Source organism: Balaenoptera borealis, assembly GCF_965194805.1.
Source record: "Balaenoptera borealis genome assembly, chromosome: 20".
NCBI lineage: Eukaryota > Metazoa > Chordata > Mammalia > Artiodactyla > Balaenopteridae > Balaenoptera > Balaenoptera borealis.
In genome coordinates, this window is record NC_138879.1 from 26,626,624 (window position 1) to 26,644,446 (window position 17,823).

Below are 17,823 nucleotides of genomic sequence, written 5' to 3' on the forward strand. Positions count from 1 at the left end.
TGGCAACTCTTCAAATTCCTTGGCTGGCCTTCTCTAATCAATCTGTAAGTGTGGCATCTGGTGTGGGTCTGCCCTAGTAACCACCTAGGTTCTTTCACCCCAGCTCCAATAGCTAGCCAGTTCTCCAGGACTCTGTTTCCCACAGCTGACTTGGCATTTACACGTGGATGTCTAGCCAGCATCTCAAATTTACCATGGTTAAATGAAACTCTTGCCTTTTACCCTCAAACGTCCTCCACACTACAACTTTCCCCAACCAGGTAAATAGCCTGAACACCCAACTGATTACTAAAGCCCCCAAAATCAAAGTAATTCTAGATACCTAGTAATTCAGTATGAAGGTAAGCTTTCCGGACTCTACCTCTAAAACAAATCCAAAGATGTCAAGGATCTCTAATGGCTGCATATCACACTTAGAATAAAATTTAATCTCCTTACCCTGACGTATGTAGCCAACAGGATCTGGCCCCTTCCTACTTCCTCAATGTCAGTGTGTACCACCCCCTACCCCCACTCATTATGCTCTAGGGCAGCTTACTAGCCATTTTGATCTGTGAACATGTTAAGCACTTTCCTGCTTCAGGGTCCAGTACCATCTATTTTCTCTACTTGAATTTTTTCCCTTGTCATCTATATATGATTTCTTCCTTCTAATCCGGATCTCAGACTAAATGATATCATCTCTAAGAGGCCTTTTCTCACCACCCAATCCATGGTAGCCACCTTGCCACTCTTTCACCTCTTGTTATTATTCTTGGCATATGAAGTTCTTCTTGTTTATTTATTCAGATATATATATATATATATATCTGGTCCCAGAAAGATGTAAGCTCCATGAGAGAAGGCACTTGTCTTTGTAACTAAAACAGTGACTGCCAGATATGAGTACTCAAAAAATCTTTGTTAAAATAATGAATGAAACATTGTAATAGTTTGTCTTAGAACTTTAGCTCACTGGAGGATTGCTTTAATTTAGCAATGGACCTTTAGACAGAGTAGCAGAAGCTCAAGTGCATTGTTGGAAGCAACTTTGGATATATCTTCTCTATAAACTGACCTGGTTGAGTAAGAATCAGGATGCAAAACCACTAGCCTCCAAATTAGTGTGGATGCAGAGTTATATGTTTGTACAAAAACATACTAACACACACGAAAGATGAGAAAGAGTTGACTTTAACCTCAACTCTTCCTAAAAAGACTTAGAAGACTTAGGTCAATATCTGTCCTTAGTATGACACTTGCCAAAAAGTTGATGTGACATTGGCCTGGGTTGTTAGCACTGTTGTTTAAGACTTAGGATAGTGTTAGTACCATTATATTCCAAGTTGGTGAGACCCTCGCTACTCAAAATGTTGTCCTCAGACCAGCAGCACTGGCATGATCTGGCAAGTTGTTTGAAATACGGAATCTCAGGCCCCATCCCAGACCTCCTGAATCATAATCTACATTTTAACAAGATCCTTAGATGTTTCATACACACAGTAAAATATGACAAGCATTGTGCTTAGACCATTTCCTCATAAACCTAAGTATTGTTTTGGGTGCTATAATTTATGAGGGATAAAGACAAGCCTGATACCTATCAACGAATGATTAGCATAAGAACATGTGAGTGTATATATATACATATATATGTATGTATGTATATATGTATATGTATATATGTATATATATATAATGGAATATTACTCAGCTATAAAAAAAGAATGAAATATTGCCATTTTCAGCAATGTGGATGGACCTAGAGAATATTGTGTTTAGTGAAATAAGTCAGATAGAGAAAGACAAATACTATATGATACCACTTATACTTGGAATCTAAAAATTAATACATATGAATCTATATACAAAACAGAAACAGATTCACAGACATAGAAAACAAACATGGTTACCAGAGGGAAGGGGGGGAAGGACAAATGGGGCTGACAGATACAAACTACTGTACATAAAATAGATAAGCAACAAGGATTTACTGTATAACACAGGGAAATATATCCACTATCTTGTAATAACCTATAATGGAATATAATCTGCAAATAAATAGAATCACCATGCTGTACACCTGAAACTAATACAGTGTTTTAAATAAACTATACTTCAATTAAAAAAAAGAAAAGACAAACCTGAAAGAGAGTAACTGGGGTGGTGAAAATACCTGAAACCAGATCGCAAGTGAAGGTAGCCCCCTTCCAGATGAGACAGTCAAAATATGTTAGAGTAGGCCTGGGCACCAACCATTCAAAACAGAGGTCGACTCTAGCACAGGAGCAGGGTCCTAGAGCATACTTCACTAGTGTCACTCCTTCAATTAGTATAGAGATATTGGGGAACTATCCCTGGAAGGGGTCAGGGTAGCCAGGTGATTGGGGGAGAGGAGATAAAGAAGGGGCTTGTGTTAATGGCTGTTTATCACAAATAATTTTTATATAAACATCAATATTTTAATAAATGGTGTGGCAAAATAGTAAATATGTTTTGAAATCATCCTCTTTCTGTCATTTGTTTCCTGTACATACCACTATTATTTGGCTTATCATGTTATTGTGTTATTAGTTGATTCAATGTCTGTCTCCCCTATTAAACCATATCTCCTTGATGGTATAACCTATGTTTTATTCCTGACGTCAGTGAGTACTCAATTAGCTTTTGCTAAAGTGAATGAATGAACAAACAAATAAACAAGTGAATATGTAAGGCAGTCATAAGGTCAGACTTATTCTTTGTCATCTTAGAATGCAAAACCAATGTACTGGGTGGAAATAACAGTGAAGATTTGGATTTAACCTTAAAGACGAAACTTCTCTTAAGAAAGTATAAGAAAATGGATTGAGCTTCTCTGGCAGGAGTCAAATTTGCTGGTACCAAAAATATTCAAATAATCTAATAAACCATTTGCTGTACAAACTGTGTAAACAAGCCTGTTTATAGATGGTGAAACTCAAATAGCCATAAATATCTGAAAAATTTGCTCAGCCTCACTGGGATTCAGGGGAAATTAAAATTGCAGAAGCATACCATTTCAAACACATCATATGCACATATTTTAAAATCTGATTGCACCAGCTGTGGGCATAGGGTATGGTGGTTCAAACTGTTATAACCACTTTAGAAAGATCTAATTTATTTCAAGATAGGCATATTCTATAATTAAGCAATTCTACTTTTAGGCATCCATTCTAGATTTTTTTAAAAAATTAGATATCCTAGTGCATAAACAATGAGATCTACACAAGACTCTTCATTGCAGCACAATTTGAAATGGCTAAAAAAAAGTGGTGGACTCCAACTATTTATTAGTAGAGGAATGGATGAATCAATGATAATTTATAAGGGTATACTACATAGCAGTTAAAATGAATTGAGTCTGCAATATGATAAAGGAGAAAAGCAAGCTGAAAAGTATGGATATGACTAAATACATTTTACATAACTTTAACCACACCCTAAACAATAATTTATGGGGATTATGGGTACAAAACCAAAATGATGCACGCCAATGATTTATACCAACTCTAGAAGTGAGGTACCTCAAGGGAGGGGTTGATAAGGAGAAGGATGGGGAGTAGAACTTCAGTTCTACCTGTAATACTTATTTATATTTTTTAAAGAAGGAGATCCTGGCACATTTAGCATGTCAACTTCTCTTCCAAAAGTGTGAGGGAGACATTGGTGTATATTATTGCCTGATTTTTTTGGTATTTTACAACATATAATAAATTTTAAAAATTAAGGGGAACAAATTGTCATGGAAGTTAAGGAGGTGGAGAATAGGAGCATCAGTTAGATTCTATTGGAAGCTTGTTCACTGGGGTGGCCTGGAACTTTTTCTCTAAGGGTGGACAAAAAAAGGTAGACCTAGGGTTCTGAGACTCCTAGTCAATACACAGCTAAGCCTTATAAGACACTTTCACAGGCTTCTTGCTGAGCCCTTGATTCCTGACAGCAGGAGCTCTGCTTTCATTAGGGGGAATACCCACCAAGTTCAAAAAGGAAATGCAGGTCAGAGAAAATGTGATGGATAAAGATCAATGAGGTCCTCAAATCTGAGAGTGGGGACCCTCAGACCTGCTTCTTCATTGACCTCAGCTCCTGTGCCCCTATATTGGCAGACAGGTGAACCTTATCACCATGCTTCCTTGTATTTTTCACAAGCATTATCCTGTCAGATATTCACAATGCTTGTGAGATAAGTCATGGCATCTTGGTTTTACAGGTGAGGAGGCAAAGGTTCAATAAATTAAATGGTTTGCTCAAGATCAGGCAAATATCAAAAGGACGTGGAGATTGTACCAAAGTTTCCTGACTCTGATTATTCTGTTTCTAACACTTTCCAGCTATTTTGTGTTGTTCCCTTACCTGCATCCAACATGGTCTTGATGTAGCAAGAGGCATTACATAAAAGATATTTGTCAAACAGAAACAGGGTCAGAGTTTGGGGACTGGAGAGAAAAAGAGGGAATGGAAGTAAATATACCAAAACTCAGGCCAGGAGAGTAATAAATTTAGTACTGAATTAGTGTGTGCTTCCTGGCAAAAGTGAGATATATGGTTTTATGGGGGTTTTTTTAACATCTTTATTGGATTATAATTGCTTTAAAATGGTGTGTTAGTTTCTGCTTTATAACAAAGTGAATCAGCTATACATATACATATATCTCCATATCTCTTACCTCTTGCATCTCCCTCCCTCCCATCCTCCCTATCCCAACCCTCTAGGTGGTCACAAAGCAGCGAACTGATCTCCCTGTGCTACTTGGCTGCTTCCCACTAGCTATCGGTTTTACATTTGGTGGTGTATATATGTCCATGCCACTCTCTCACTTTGTCCCAGCTTACCCTTCCCCCTCCGCGTGTCCTCAAGTCCATTCTCTAGTAGGTCTGCATCTTTATTCCCGTCCTGCTCCTAGGATCTTAATGACCTTTTTTTTTTTTTTAGATTCCATATATATGTGTTAGCATATAGTATTTGTTTTTCTCTTTCTGACTTACTTCACTCTGTATGACAGACTCTAAGTCCATCCACCTCACTACAAATACCTCAATTTCGTTTCTTTTTATGGCTGAGTAATATTCCATTGTGTATATGTGCCACATCTTCTTTATCTATTGATCTCTCGATGGACACTTAGGTTGCTTCCATGTCCTGGCTATTGTAAGTAGAGCTGCAATGAACATTGTGGTAAGTGACTCTTTTTGAATTATGTTTTTCTCAGGGTATATGCCCAGTAGTGGGATTGCTGGGTCATATGGTAGTTCTATTTTTACATTTTTAAGGAACTTCCACACTCTTCTCCATAGTGGCTGTATTACTTTACATTCCCACCAAGGGAGAAGGGTTCCCTTTTCTCCACACCCTCTCAGGCATTTTTTTGTTTGGAGATTTTACGATGGCCATTCTGACCAGTGTGAGGTGATACCTCAATGTAGTTTTGATTTGCATTTCTCTAATGATTAGTGATGTTGAGCATTCTTTCATGTATTTGTTAACAATTTGTATATCTTCTTTGGAGAAATGTCTATTTAGGTCTTCTGCCCACTTATGGATTGGGTTCTTTGTTTTATTGATATGGAGCTGCATGAGCTGCTTGTACGTCTTGGAGATTAATCCTTTGTCAGTTGCTTCATTTGCAAATATTTTCTCCCATTCTGAGGGCTGTCTTTTCTTCTTATTTATGGTTTCCTTTGCTGTGAAAAAGCTTTTAAGTTTCATTAGGTCCCATTTCTTAATTTTTGTTTTTATTTCCATCTCTCTAGGAGGTGGGTCAAAAAGGATCTTGCTGTTATTTATGTCATAGAGTATTCTGCCTATGTTTTCCTCTAAGAGTTTTATAGTGTCTGGCCTTAATTTAGGTCTTTAATCTATTCTGAGTTTATTTTTGTGTATAGTGTTAAGGAGTGTTCTAATTTCATTCTTTTACATATATCTGTCCAGTTTTCCCAGCACCACTTATTGAAGAGGCAGTGTTTTCTCCATTGTATATTCTTGCCTCCTTTATCAAAAATAAAGTGACCATAGGTGTGTGGGGTTATCTCTGGGTTTTCTATCCTGTTCCACTGATCTATATTTTTGTTTTTGTGCCAGTACCATACTCTCTTGATTACTGTAGCTTTGTAGTATAATCTGAAGTCAGGGAGCCTGATTCCTCCAGCTCCGTTTTTCTTTCTCAAGATTGCTTTGGCTATTCAGGGTCTGTGAAAAATGCCAGTGGTAGTTTGATAGGTATTTCACTGAATCTTTAGATTGCTTTGGGTAGTATAGTCAGTTTCACAATGTTGATTCTTCCAATCCAAGAACATGGTATATCTCTCCATCTATTTGTATCATCTTTAATTTCTTTCATTGGTGTCTTATAGTTTTCTGCATACAGGTCTTTTGTCTCCTTAGTTAGATTTATTCCTAGATATTTTATTCTTTTTGTTGCAATGTTAAAAGGGTGTGTTTCCTTAATTTCTCTTTCAAATTTTTCTTCATTAGAGTATAGGAATGAAAGAGGTTTCTGTGCATTAAGTTTGTGTCCTGATACTTTACCAGATTCATTGATTAGCTCTATTAGTTTTCTGGTAACATCTTTAGGATTCTCTATGTAGAGTATCATGTCATCTGCAAACAGTGACAGCTTTACTTCTTCTTTTCCGAATTGGATTCCTTTTATTTCTTTTTCTCCTCTGATTGCTGAGGCTAAAACTTCCAGAACTATCTTGAATAATACTGGTGAGAGTGGGCAACCTTGTCTTGACACTGATCTTAGAGGAAATGGTTTCAGATTTTCACCATTGAGGACAATGTTGGCTGTGGGTTTGTCATATATGGCCTTTATTATGTTGAGGAAAGTTCCCTCTATGCCTACTTTCTGCAGGGCTTTTATCATAAATGGGTGTTGAATTTTGTCGAAAGCTTTCTCTGCATCTATTGAGATGATCATACGGTTTTTATCCTTCAATTTGTTATATGATGTATCACATTGATTGATTTGCGTATATTGAAGAATTCTTGCATTCCTGGGTTAAACCCCACTTGATCATGGTGTATGATCCTCTTAATGTGCTGTTGGATTCTGTTTGCTTGTATTTTGTTGAGGATTTTTGCATCTATGTTCATCAGTGATATTGGTCTGTAGTTTTCTTTTATTGTGACATCTTTGTCTGGTTTTGGTATCAGGGTGATGGTGGCCTCATAGAATGAGTTTGTGAGTGTTCCACACTCTGCTATATTTTGGAAGAGTTTGAGAAGGATACGTGTTAACTGTTCTCTAAATGTTTGATAGAATTCACCTGTGAAGCCATCTGGTCCTGGACTTTTGTTTTTTGGAAGATTTTAAACCACAGTTTCAGTTTCAGTGCTTGTGATTAGTCTGTTCATATTTCTTCCTGTTTCAGTCTCGGAAGGTTGTGCATTTCTAAGAATTTGTCCATTTCTTCCAGGTTGTCCATTTTATTGGCATAGAGTTGCTTGTAATTATCTCTCATGATCATTTGTATTTCTTCCGTGTCAGTTGCTAGTTCTGCTTTTCCATTTCTAATTCTACTGATTTAAGTCTTCTCCGTTTTTTTCTTGATGAGTCTGGCTAATGGTTTATCAATTTTGTTTATCTTCTCAAAGAACCAGCTTTTAATTTTATTGATCTTCGTTCTTGTTTCCTTCATTTCTTTTTCTTTTATTTCTTATCTGATCTTTATTATTTCTTTCCTTCTGATAACTTTGGGTTTTTTTTTTTTTTTCTTCTGTCTCTAATTGCTTTAGGTGTAAGGTTAGGTTGTTTATTTGAGATGTTTCTTGTGTCTTAAGGTAGGATTGCTATAAACTTCCCTCTTAGACCTGCTTTTGCTGCATCCCATAGATTTTGGGTCATTGTGTTTTCATTGTCATTTGTTTCTAGGTATTTTTTGAATTCCTCTTTGATTTCTTCAGTGATCTCTTGGTTATTTAGTAGTGTATTGTTTAGTCTCCATGTGTTTGTATTGTTTTTTGATTTTTTTCCCTGTAATTGATATCTAGTCTCAAAGTGTTTTGTTCAGAAACTATACTTGATACAATTTCAGTTTTCTTTAATTTACCAAGGCTTGATTTGTGACCCAAGATATGATCTATCCTGGAGAAAGTTCCATGAGCACTTGAGAAGAAACTGTATTATGTTGTCTTTGGATGGAATATCCTATAAATATCAATTAAGTCCATCTTGTTTAATGTATTCTTTAACACTTGTGTTTTCTCATTTATTTTCATTTTGGATGATCTGTCCATTGGTGAAAGTGGGGTGTTAAAGTCCCGTAGTATGATTGTGTTACTGTCGATTTCCCCTTTTATGGCTGTTAGCATTTGTTTTATGTATTGAGGTGCTCCTATATTGGTTGCATAAATATTTACAATTTTTATATATTCTTTTTGGATTATCCTTTGATCATTATGTAGTGTCCTTCTTTGTCTCTTGCAATAGTCTTTATTTTAAAGTGTATTTTATCTGATATGAGAATTGCTACTCCAGCTTTCTTTTGATTTCCATTTGCATGGAATATCTTTTTCCATCCCCTCACTTTCAGTCTGTATGTGTCCATAGGTCTGAAGTGGGTCTGTTTTATACAGCATATGTATGGGTCTTGTTTTCGTATCTATTCAGCCAGTCTATGTCTTCTGGTTGGAGCATTTAATCCATTTACATTTAAGGTAATTATCAGTATGTATGTTCCTATTACCGTTTTCTTAATTGTTTTGGGTTTTTTATTGTAGGTCTTTCCCTTCTCTTGTGTTTCCAGCCTAGAGAAGTTCCTTTATCATTTGTTGTACAGCTGGTTTGGTGGTGCTGAATTTTGTTAGCTTTTGCTTGTTTGTGAAGCTTTTCATTTCTCTGTCAAATCTGAATGAGATTCTCACTGGGTAATTTTGCTTGTAGGTTTTTCTCCTTCATCACTTTAAATATGTCCTGCCACTCCCTTCTGGCTTGCCGAGTTTCTGCTGCAAGATCAGATGTTAACCCTATGGGGATTCTCTTGTATGTTATTTGTTGCTTTTCCCTTGCTTCTTTGAATATTTTTTTCTTTGTATTTAAATTTTGATAGTTTTATTAATTTGTGTCTTGGCATGTTTCTCCTTGGATTTATCGTGTATGGGACTCTGTGTGCTTCCTGGACTTGATTGACTATTTCCTTTCCCATATTAGGGAAATTTTCAACTATAATCTCTTCAAATATTTTCTCAGTCCCTTTCTTTTTCTCTTCTTCTTCTGGGACCCCTATAATTCGAATGTTGGTGCATTTAATGTTGTCCAGAAGTCTCTGAGACTGCCCTCAATTCTTTTAATTCATTTTTCTTTATTCTATTCTGCAGTAGTTTTTTCCACTATTTTATCTTCCAGGTCACTTATTCATTTTTCTGCCTCAGTTATTCTGCTATGATTCCTTTTAGAATATTTTAAATTTCGTTTATTGTGTTGTTCATCATTGCTTGTTTGCTCTTTTGTTTTTCTAGGTCCTTTTGCAACATTTCTTGTATTTACTGTATTCTATTTCCAAGATTTTGAATCTTTACTATTATTATTCTGAATTCTTTTTCAGGTAGACTGCCGATTTCCTCTTCATTTGTTTGGTCTGGTGAGTTTTTTCCTTGCTGCTTCATCTGCTGTGTCTTTCTCTGTCTTCTCATTTTGCTTAATTTACTGTCTTTGGGGTCTCCTTTTTGCAGGCTGCAGATTTGTAGTTCTAGTTCCCACTGCTTTTGGTGTCCACCCCCAGTGGCTAAGGTTGGTTCAGTGGGTTGTGTAGGCTTCCTGGTGGAGGGGACTGGTGCCTGTGTTCTGGTGGATGAGGCTGGATTTTGTGTTTCTGGTGGGCAGATCCACATCCGATGGTGTGTTTTGGGGTGTCTGTGACCTTAATATGATTTTAGGCTGCCTCTCTGCTAATGGGCATGGGGTTGTGTTCTTGTATTGCTAGTTGTTTGGCAATGGGTGTCCACCACTGTAGCTTACTGGTCGTTGAGTGTCGCTAGGTCTTGGTATTGATATGGAGATCTCTGGGAGATTTTCTCCATTTGATATTATGTGTAGCTGTGGGGCCTTGGGTGGATCAATGTCCTGAACTCGGCTCTCCCACCTCAGAGTCACAGGCCTGAAACCTGGCCAGAGCACCAAGACCCTGTCAGCCACATGGCTCAGAAGAATAGGGAGAAAAAAAGAAAGAAGAAAGAAAGAAAGAAAGAAAGAAGAAAGAAAGAAAGAAAGAAAGAAAGAAAGAAAATAATAAAATAAAATAAAATAAAAGTTATTAAAATAAAAAATAAAAAATAATTATTAAAAATTAAAATGATCAAAAGAGTAACAAAAATTAAAAAGAAAGAAAGAAGGGAGCAACCAAACCAAATAAACAAATCCACCAATGACAATAAGTGCTAAAAGCTATACTAAAAATAAGAAAAAAAAGAAAAAGGTCAGACAGAACCCTCAGACAAATGGTAAAAGGAAGGCTATACAGACAATATCACACACACAAGCATAAACAAACACACTCAGAAAAAGAGAAAAAGGAAAAAATGTATATATATCATTGCTCCCAATGTCCACTGCATCTATTTGGGATGATTCATTGTCTATTCAGGTATTCCACAGATGCAGGGTACATCAAGTTGACTGTGGAGATTTAATCCGCTGCTCCTGAGACTGCTGGTAGAAATTTCCCTTTCTCTTGTTTGTTCGCACAGCTCCTGGGGTTCAGCTTTGGATTTGGTTTCACCTCTGCATGTAGGTTGCCTTAGGGCATCTGTTCTTTGCTCAGACAGGAACGGGTTAAAGTAGCAGCTGATTAGGCAGCTCTGGCTCACCCAGGCCAGAGGTTGGGATGCATACCGAATGTGGGGTGAGCCTGTGGTGGCAGTGGCTGGCGTGATGTTGCAGCAGCCTGAGGTGTACCATGTGTTCACCCGGGGAAGTTGTCCCTGGATCCTGGGAACCTGGTAGTGGCAGGCTGCACAGGCTTCTGGGAGGGGAGGTGTGGATAGTGACCCGTGCTTGCACACAGGTTTCTTGGTGGCTGCAGAAGCAGCCTTAGTGTCTCATGCCCGTCTCTGGGGTCTGCACTGATAGCTGCGTCTCATGCCCATCTCTGGAGCTCGTTTTGGCAGCACTCTTAATGCCCTCTCCTCATGCACCTGAAAACAAAGAGGCATGAAAAAGTCTCTTGCTTCTTCAGGAGTTCCACACCTTTTCCCGGACACACTCCTGGCTAGCTGTGGTGCACTAACCCCCTTCAGGCTGTGTTCACGCAGCTAACCCCAGTTCTCTCTGTGGGATCTGACCTCTGAAACCCGAGACTCAGCTCCCAGCATCCACCCGTCCCAGCGGGTGAACAGACAAGCCTCTTGGGCTGGTGAATGCTGGCTGGCACTGATCCTCCATGCGGTAATCTCTCTGCTTTGCCCTCTGCACCCCTGTTGCTGTGCTCTCCTCTGTGGTTCCAAAGCTTCTCCCTCCACCGCCACCTGCAGTCTCCACATGTGAAGGTGCTTCCTAGTGTGTGGAAACCTTACCTCCTTCACAGCTCTCTCCCACTGGTGCAGGTCCCATCCCTATTCTTTTGTCTCTGTGGGTTTTTTTATTCCTTTGCCCTACCCAGATACATGGGGAGTTTCTTGCCTTTTGGGAGGTCTGAGTTTTTCTGCTGACATTCAGTAGGTGTTCTGTAGGTGTAGATGTATTTCTGATGTATTTGTGGGGAGGAAGGTGATCTCCACTTCTTACTCTTCCGCCATCTTGAAGGTCTCTGGTTGTTCTTTTTTTTTTTTAAGGCACCTCCATACTGTTCTCCATAGTGGCTGTTTAATTTACATTCCCACCCACAGTGCAAGAGGTTTCCCTATTCTCCACACCCTCTCCAGCATTTATTCTTTGTAGATTTTTTGATGATGGCTATTCTGAATGATGTGAGATGATGCCTCCTTTGTAGTTTTGATTTTCATTTCTCTAATGATTAGTGATGTTGAGCATCCTTTCATAAGTTTGTTGGCAATCTGTATATCTTCTCTGGAGAAATGTCTGTTTAGGTCTTCTGGTCATTTTTGGATTGGTTTGTTTTTTTGATACTAAGATGCATGAGCTGCTTGTGTATTTTGGAGATTAATCCTCTGTCAGTTGCTTTGTTTGCAAATATTTTCTACCATTCTGAGAGTTGTCTTTTCATCTTGTTTATGGTTTCCTTTGCTGTGCAAAAGCTTTTAAGTTTCATTAGGTACCGTTTGTTTATTCTTGTTTTTATTTCCATTTCTCTATGAGGTGAGTCAAAAAGGATCTTGCTGTGATTTATATCATGGACTGTTCTACCTATGTTTTCCTCTAAGAGTTTGATAGTGTCTGGCCTTACATATAGGTCTTTAATCCACTTTGCTTTCATTTCTGTGTATGCTGTTATTTTTGTGTATAACACAAAGAGTTTTATAGTGTCTGGACTTACATTTAGGTCTTTAATCCACTTTGAGTTTATTTTTGTGTATGGTGTTAGGGAGTGTTCTAATTTCATTCTTTTGCATATGGCTGTCCAGTTTTCCCAGCACCACTTACTGAAGAGGCTGTCTTTTCTCCACTGTGTATTCTTTCCTCCTTTATCAAAGATAAGGTGACCATATGTGCATGGGTTTATCTCTGGGCTTTCTTTCCTGTTCCATTGATCTATATTTTTTTATTTGTGCCAGTACCATACTGTCTTGATTACTGTAGCTTTGTAGTATAGTCTGAAATCGGGGAGCCTGATTCCTCCACCAGGGAATTTTTTATTTTTATTTTAAAAATGTTATTATTTTGTAAATTAGCTTTGTTTTCTTTTTTGCTTTTAATTTAATTTAATTTATTTTTTTTTTTGCTGTTGTGGTTCTCTTTTGTTGTTTTTGATTCATTTTTATTGTTATTTTTCCTAATATTTTTTAATTTTTTAAAATTTCATTTTATTTTTTAGTCTTTTATATTGTTCTGCTCCTTTCTGTTGCTTTTTGTTTCCTTTTTTTGCCATGCTGCACAACTTGTGGGGTCTTGGTTCCGAGGCTGTGGGTCAGGCCTGAGCTCCTGTGGTTTGCGTGCCAAGTCCAAACAACTGGACTAATAGAGAATTTCAGATCCCAGGGAATATTTATTAGTGTGTGGTCTCTGGAGGTCCTCAGCTCGGCAGCAAGACCTGGCTCAACCCAACTGGCAGCAAACTCCATTGCTGGACAGCTCAGGCCAAACAACCTGCAAGACAGGAACACAGCCCCACCCATCAAAAAAAAATGATATGACAAAATAATATGATACAGATGAGGGAGCAAGGTAAAAACCTACATGACCAAATAAATGCAGAAGGAATAGGCAAGCTACCTGAAAAAGAATTCAGAGTAATGATAGTAAAGACGACCCAAAATCTCTGAAATAGAATGGAGGCACAGATTGTGTCAATACAAGAAACGTTTAACAAGGACTGAGAAGAACTAAAAACAAACAGTGAAGAACAACACAATAACTGAAATGAAAAATACATAGGAAGGAATCAATAACAGAATAACTGAGACAGAAGAACAAATCAGTGAGCTGGAAGATAGAAGGGTTGAAATAACTGCTGAGAAGCAGAATAAAGAAAAAAGAATGAACAGAATTGAGGACAGTCTCAGAGACCTCTGGGATAACATTTAACACACCAATATTAAAATCATAGGGGTCGCAGAAGAAGAAGGGAAAGAGAAAGGATCTGAGAAAATATTTGAAGAGATTATAGTCAAAAACGTCCCTAACATGGGAAACGAAATAGCCACTCACGTCCAGGAAGCTATGAGACTCCCATACAGGATAAACCCAAGGAGAATCACACCAAGGCACATATTAATCAAACAAACAAAAACAAATTCAATGAAAAAATATTAAAGCAGCAAGGGGAAAGCAACAAATAACACACAAGGGAATCCCCATAAAGATATCAGATGATTTTTTAGCAGGAACTCTGCAGAGCAAAAGACAGTGGCAGGGCATATTTAAAGTAATGAAACAGAAAACCCTACAACCAAGATTACTTAACCCAGGAAAGCTCTCATTCAGATTTGATGGAGAAATCAAAAGCTTTACAGACAAGAAAAAGCTAAGAGAATTCAGCACCACCAAACCAGCTTTACGACAAATAATAAAGGAACTTCTCTAGGTGGGAAACACAAGAGAAGAAGAAGAAAAGACCTACAAAAACAAACCCAAAACAATTAAGAAAATGGTAATAGGAATATACATATTTATAATTACCTTAAATGTAAATGGATTAAATGCTCCAACCAAAAGATACAGACTGGCTGAAGGGATACAAAGACAAGACGTGTATATATGCTATCTATAAGAGACCCACTTCAGACCCAGGGACACATATAGACTGATAGTGAAGGGATGGAAAAAGATACTCCATGCAAATGGAAATCAAAAGAAAGCTGGAGTAAAATACTCATATCAGATAAACTAGACTTTAAAATAAAGACTGTTACAAGAGATAAGGAAGGACACTATATAATGATCAAGGGATCAATCCAAGAAGACATGACAATGATAAATATTTACGCACGCAACATAGGAGCACCTCAATACATAAGGAAAATGCCAACTTCCATAAGCGGGGAAATTGACAGTAACACAATAATAGTGGGGTCTTTAATACCCCACTTACACCAATGGACAGATCATTCAGACAGAAAATCAATAAAGAAACAAAAGCTTTAAATGACACAATGGACCAAAAAACTTAATTGATATTTATAGGACATTCCATCCAAAAGCAGCAGAATACACTTTCTTCTCAAGTGCACATGAACCATTCTCCAGGATAGATCATATGTTTGGTCACAAATCAAGCCTTGGTAAAGTTAAGAAAATTGAAATCGTATCAAGCATCTTTTCTGACCCAAACATTATAAGATTAGAAATCATTTACAGGAAATAAAACTATAAAAAAACACAAACACATGGAGGCTAAACAATATGCTACTAAATAACCAAGAGATCACTGAAGAAATCAAAGAGGAAATAAAAAAATACATAGAAACAATTGATAATGAAAACATGACAACCCAAAACCTGTGGGATGCAGCAGAAGCAGTCATAAGAGGGATTTTTACAGCAATTCAATCTTACATCAGGAAACAAGAAGAAGTCTCAAATCAACAAACTAACCATACACCTAAAGGAACTAGACAAGAACAAATACAACCCAAAGTTAGTAGAAGGAAAGAAATCATAAAAAACAAACCAGAAATAAATATAAATGAAGAAAAACAATAGCAAAAATCAATGAAACTAAAAGCTGGTTCTTTAAGAAGATAAATGAAATTGATAGACACTTAGCAGACTCCAAGAAAAAAAGGGAGAGGATTTCAATCAAAATTAGAAATGAAAAACGAAAAATTACAACTGACACCGCTGAAATACAAAGGATTATAAGAGACAAGAAATTTTATGCCAAGAAAAAGGACAACCTGGAAGAAATGGACAAATTCTTAGAAAGGTACAAACTTCCAAGTGTGAACTAGGAAGAAATAGAAAATATAAATAGACCAATCACAAGTAATGAAATTGAAACTACAATTAAAAACTTTCCAAGAAACAAAAGTCCAAGAGCAGATGGCTTCACAGATGAATTCTATCAAATATTAAAGAAGAGCTAACACCCATGTGTCTCACACTCTTCCAAAAAATTGCAAAGGAAGGAACACTCCCAAGCTCATTCTATGAGGCTGCCATCATCCTGATACCAAAATAAGACAATGATATCACAAAAAAAGAAAATTACAGACCAATATCACTGATGAACATAGACACAAAAAACCTCAACAAAATACTAGCAAACTGAATCAAACAACACTTTAAAAGGATGATACAACATGATCAAGTGGGATTTATGCCAGATAAGCAAGGATTCTTCAATATATGCAAATCAATCAATGTGATACACCATATTAACAAATTGAAGAATAAAAGTCATAGGATCATCTCAGTAAACACACAAAAAGCTTTTGACAAAATTCAACACCCATTTATGATAAAAAATCTCCAGAAAGTGAGCATAGAGGGAACCTACCTCAACATAAGAAAGGCCATATATGACAAACCCACAGCAAACATCATTCTCAATGGTCAAAAACTGAAAGCATTTCCTTTAAGATCAGGAACAAGACAAGGATGTCCACGGTAGCCACTGTTATTCAACATAGTTTTGGAAATCCTAGCCATGGGAATCAGAGAAGAAAAAGAAATAAAAGGAATCCAACTTGGAAAAGAAGTAAAACTTTCACTGTTTGCAGATGACATGATACTATAGGTAGAAAATCCAAAAGATGCCACCAGAAAACTACTAGAGCTAATCAATGAATTTGGTAAAGTTGCAGGATACAAGATTAATGAACAGAAATCTCTTGCATTCCTATACATTAACAACAAAAGATCAGAAAGAGAAATTAAGGAAACAATCACATTTACCATTGCAACAAAAGCAATAAAATACCTAAGAATAAACCTACCTAAGGAGGTAAAAAAAAAAAAAAAAAACAAACTCTACTCAGAAAACTATAAGACACTGATGAAAGAAATCAAAGATGACACAAACAGACGGAGAGATATACCATGTTCTTGGAGTGTAAAAATCAATATTGTGAAAATAACTATACTAACCAAAGCAGTCTACAGATTCAATGCAATCCTTATCAAATTACCAATGGCATTTTTCACAGAATTTGGGTAAACAATTTTACAATTTGTATGGAGACACAAAAGACTTCGAATAACCAAAGAAATCTTGAGAAAGAGAAACAGAGCTGGAGGAATCAGGCTCCCTGACTTCAGACTGTACTACAAAGCTACAGTAATCAAGACAATATGGTACTGGCACATAACAGACAGGTAGATCAATGGAACAGGATAGAAAACTCAGGTATAAACCCACACACCTATGGTCACCTAATCTATGACAAAGTAGGCAAGAATATACAATGGAGAAAAGTGGTGCTGGGAAAACTGGACAGCTATATGTAAAAGAATGAAATTAGAACACTACCTAACAACATACACAAAAATAAACTCAAAATAGATTAAGACCAAAATGTAAGACCGGACACTATAAAACTCTTAGAGGAAAACATAGGCAGAACACTCTTTGACATAAATCACAGCAAAATCTTTTTTTGACCCACTTCCTAGAGTAATGAAAAGGAAAACAAAAATAAAGAAATGGGACCTAATGAAACTTAAAACTTTGGCACAGCAAAGAAAAGCATAAATGATATGAAAATAATGGGTGTAAATATTTGCAAATGAAGCAGCTGACAAGGTATTAATCTCCAAAATATACAAGCAGCTCATGCAGCTCCATATCAAAAAAAAACAAACAACCCAATCAAAAATTGGGCAGAAAACTTAGATAGACGTTTCTCCAACGAAGACATGCAGATGGCCAAGAGGCACATGAAAAGATCCTCAACATCACTAATTATTAGAGAAATGCAGATCAAAACTACAGTGAGTTACCCACCACACACTGGTCAGAATGGCCATTATGAAAATATCCACAAACAATAAATGCTGAAAAGGATGTGGAGAAAAGGGAACACTTTTGCCCTGTTGGTGGGAATGTAAACTGATACAGCCACTGTGGAGAACAGTATGGAGGTTCCTTAAAAAACTAAAAATAGAACTATCACATGACCCAACAATCTCACTACTGGACACATACCCTGAGAAAATCATAATTCGAAAAGACACGTGCACCGCAATGTTCATTGCAGCACTATTTACAATAGCCAGGACATGAAAGCAACCTAAATGTCCATCGACAGATGAATGGATAACAGAG

At 37.0% G+C, this 17,823-nt stretch overlaps 1 protein-coding gene across 4 annotated transcripts in view; it reads left to right on the forward strand.

Moving 5' to 3' along the window:
- The window catches only part of CA10 (carbonic anhydrase 10), a 615,488-nt gene that overhangs the window by 75,259 nt on the left and 522,406 nt on the right, over positions 1-17,823 (forward strand). For 2 of the 4 annotated variants that reach the window (XM_082371688.1, XM_082371687.1), the window contains exon 3: positions 9,550-9,585. The exons of the other annotated variants lie outside the window; for them this stretch is intronic. In XM_082371688.1, coding sequence (XP_082227814.1) covers positions 9,550-9,585 — 36 coding nt within the window. The remainder of the gene's footprint in view (positions 1-9,549; positions 9,586-17,823) is intronic. 4 annotated transcript variants of the gene reach the window in all.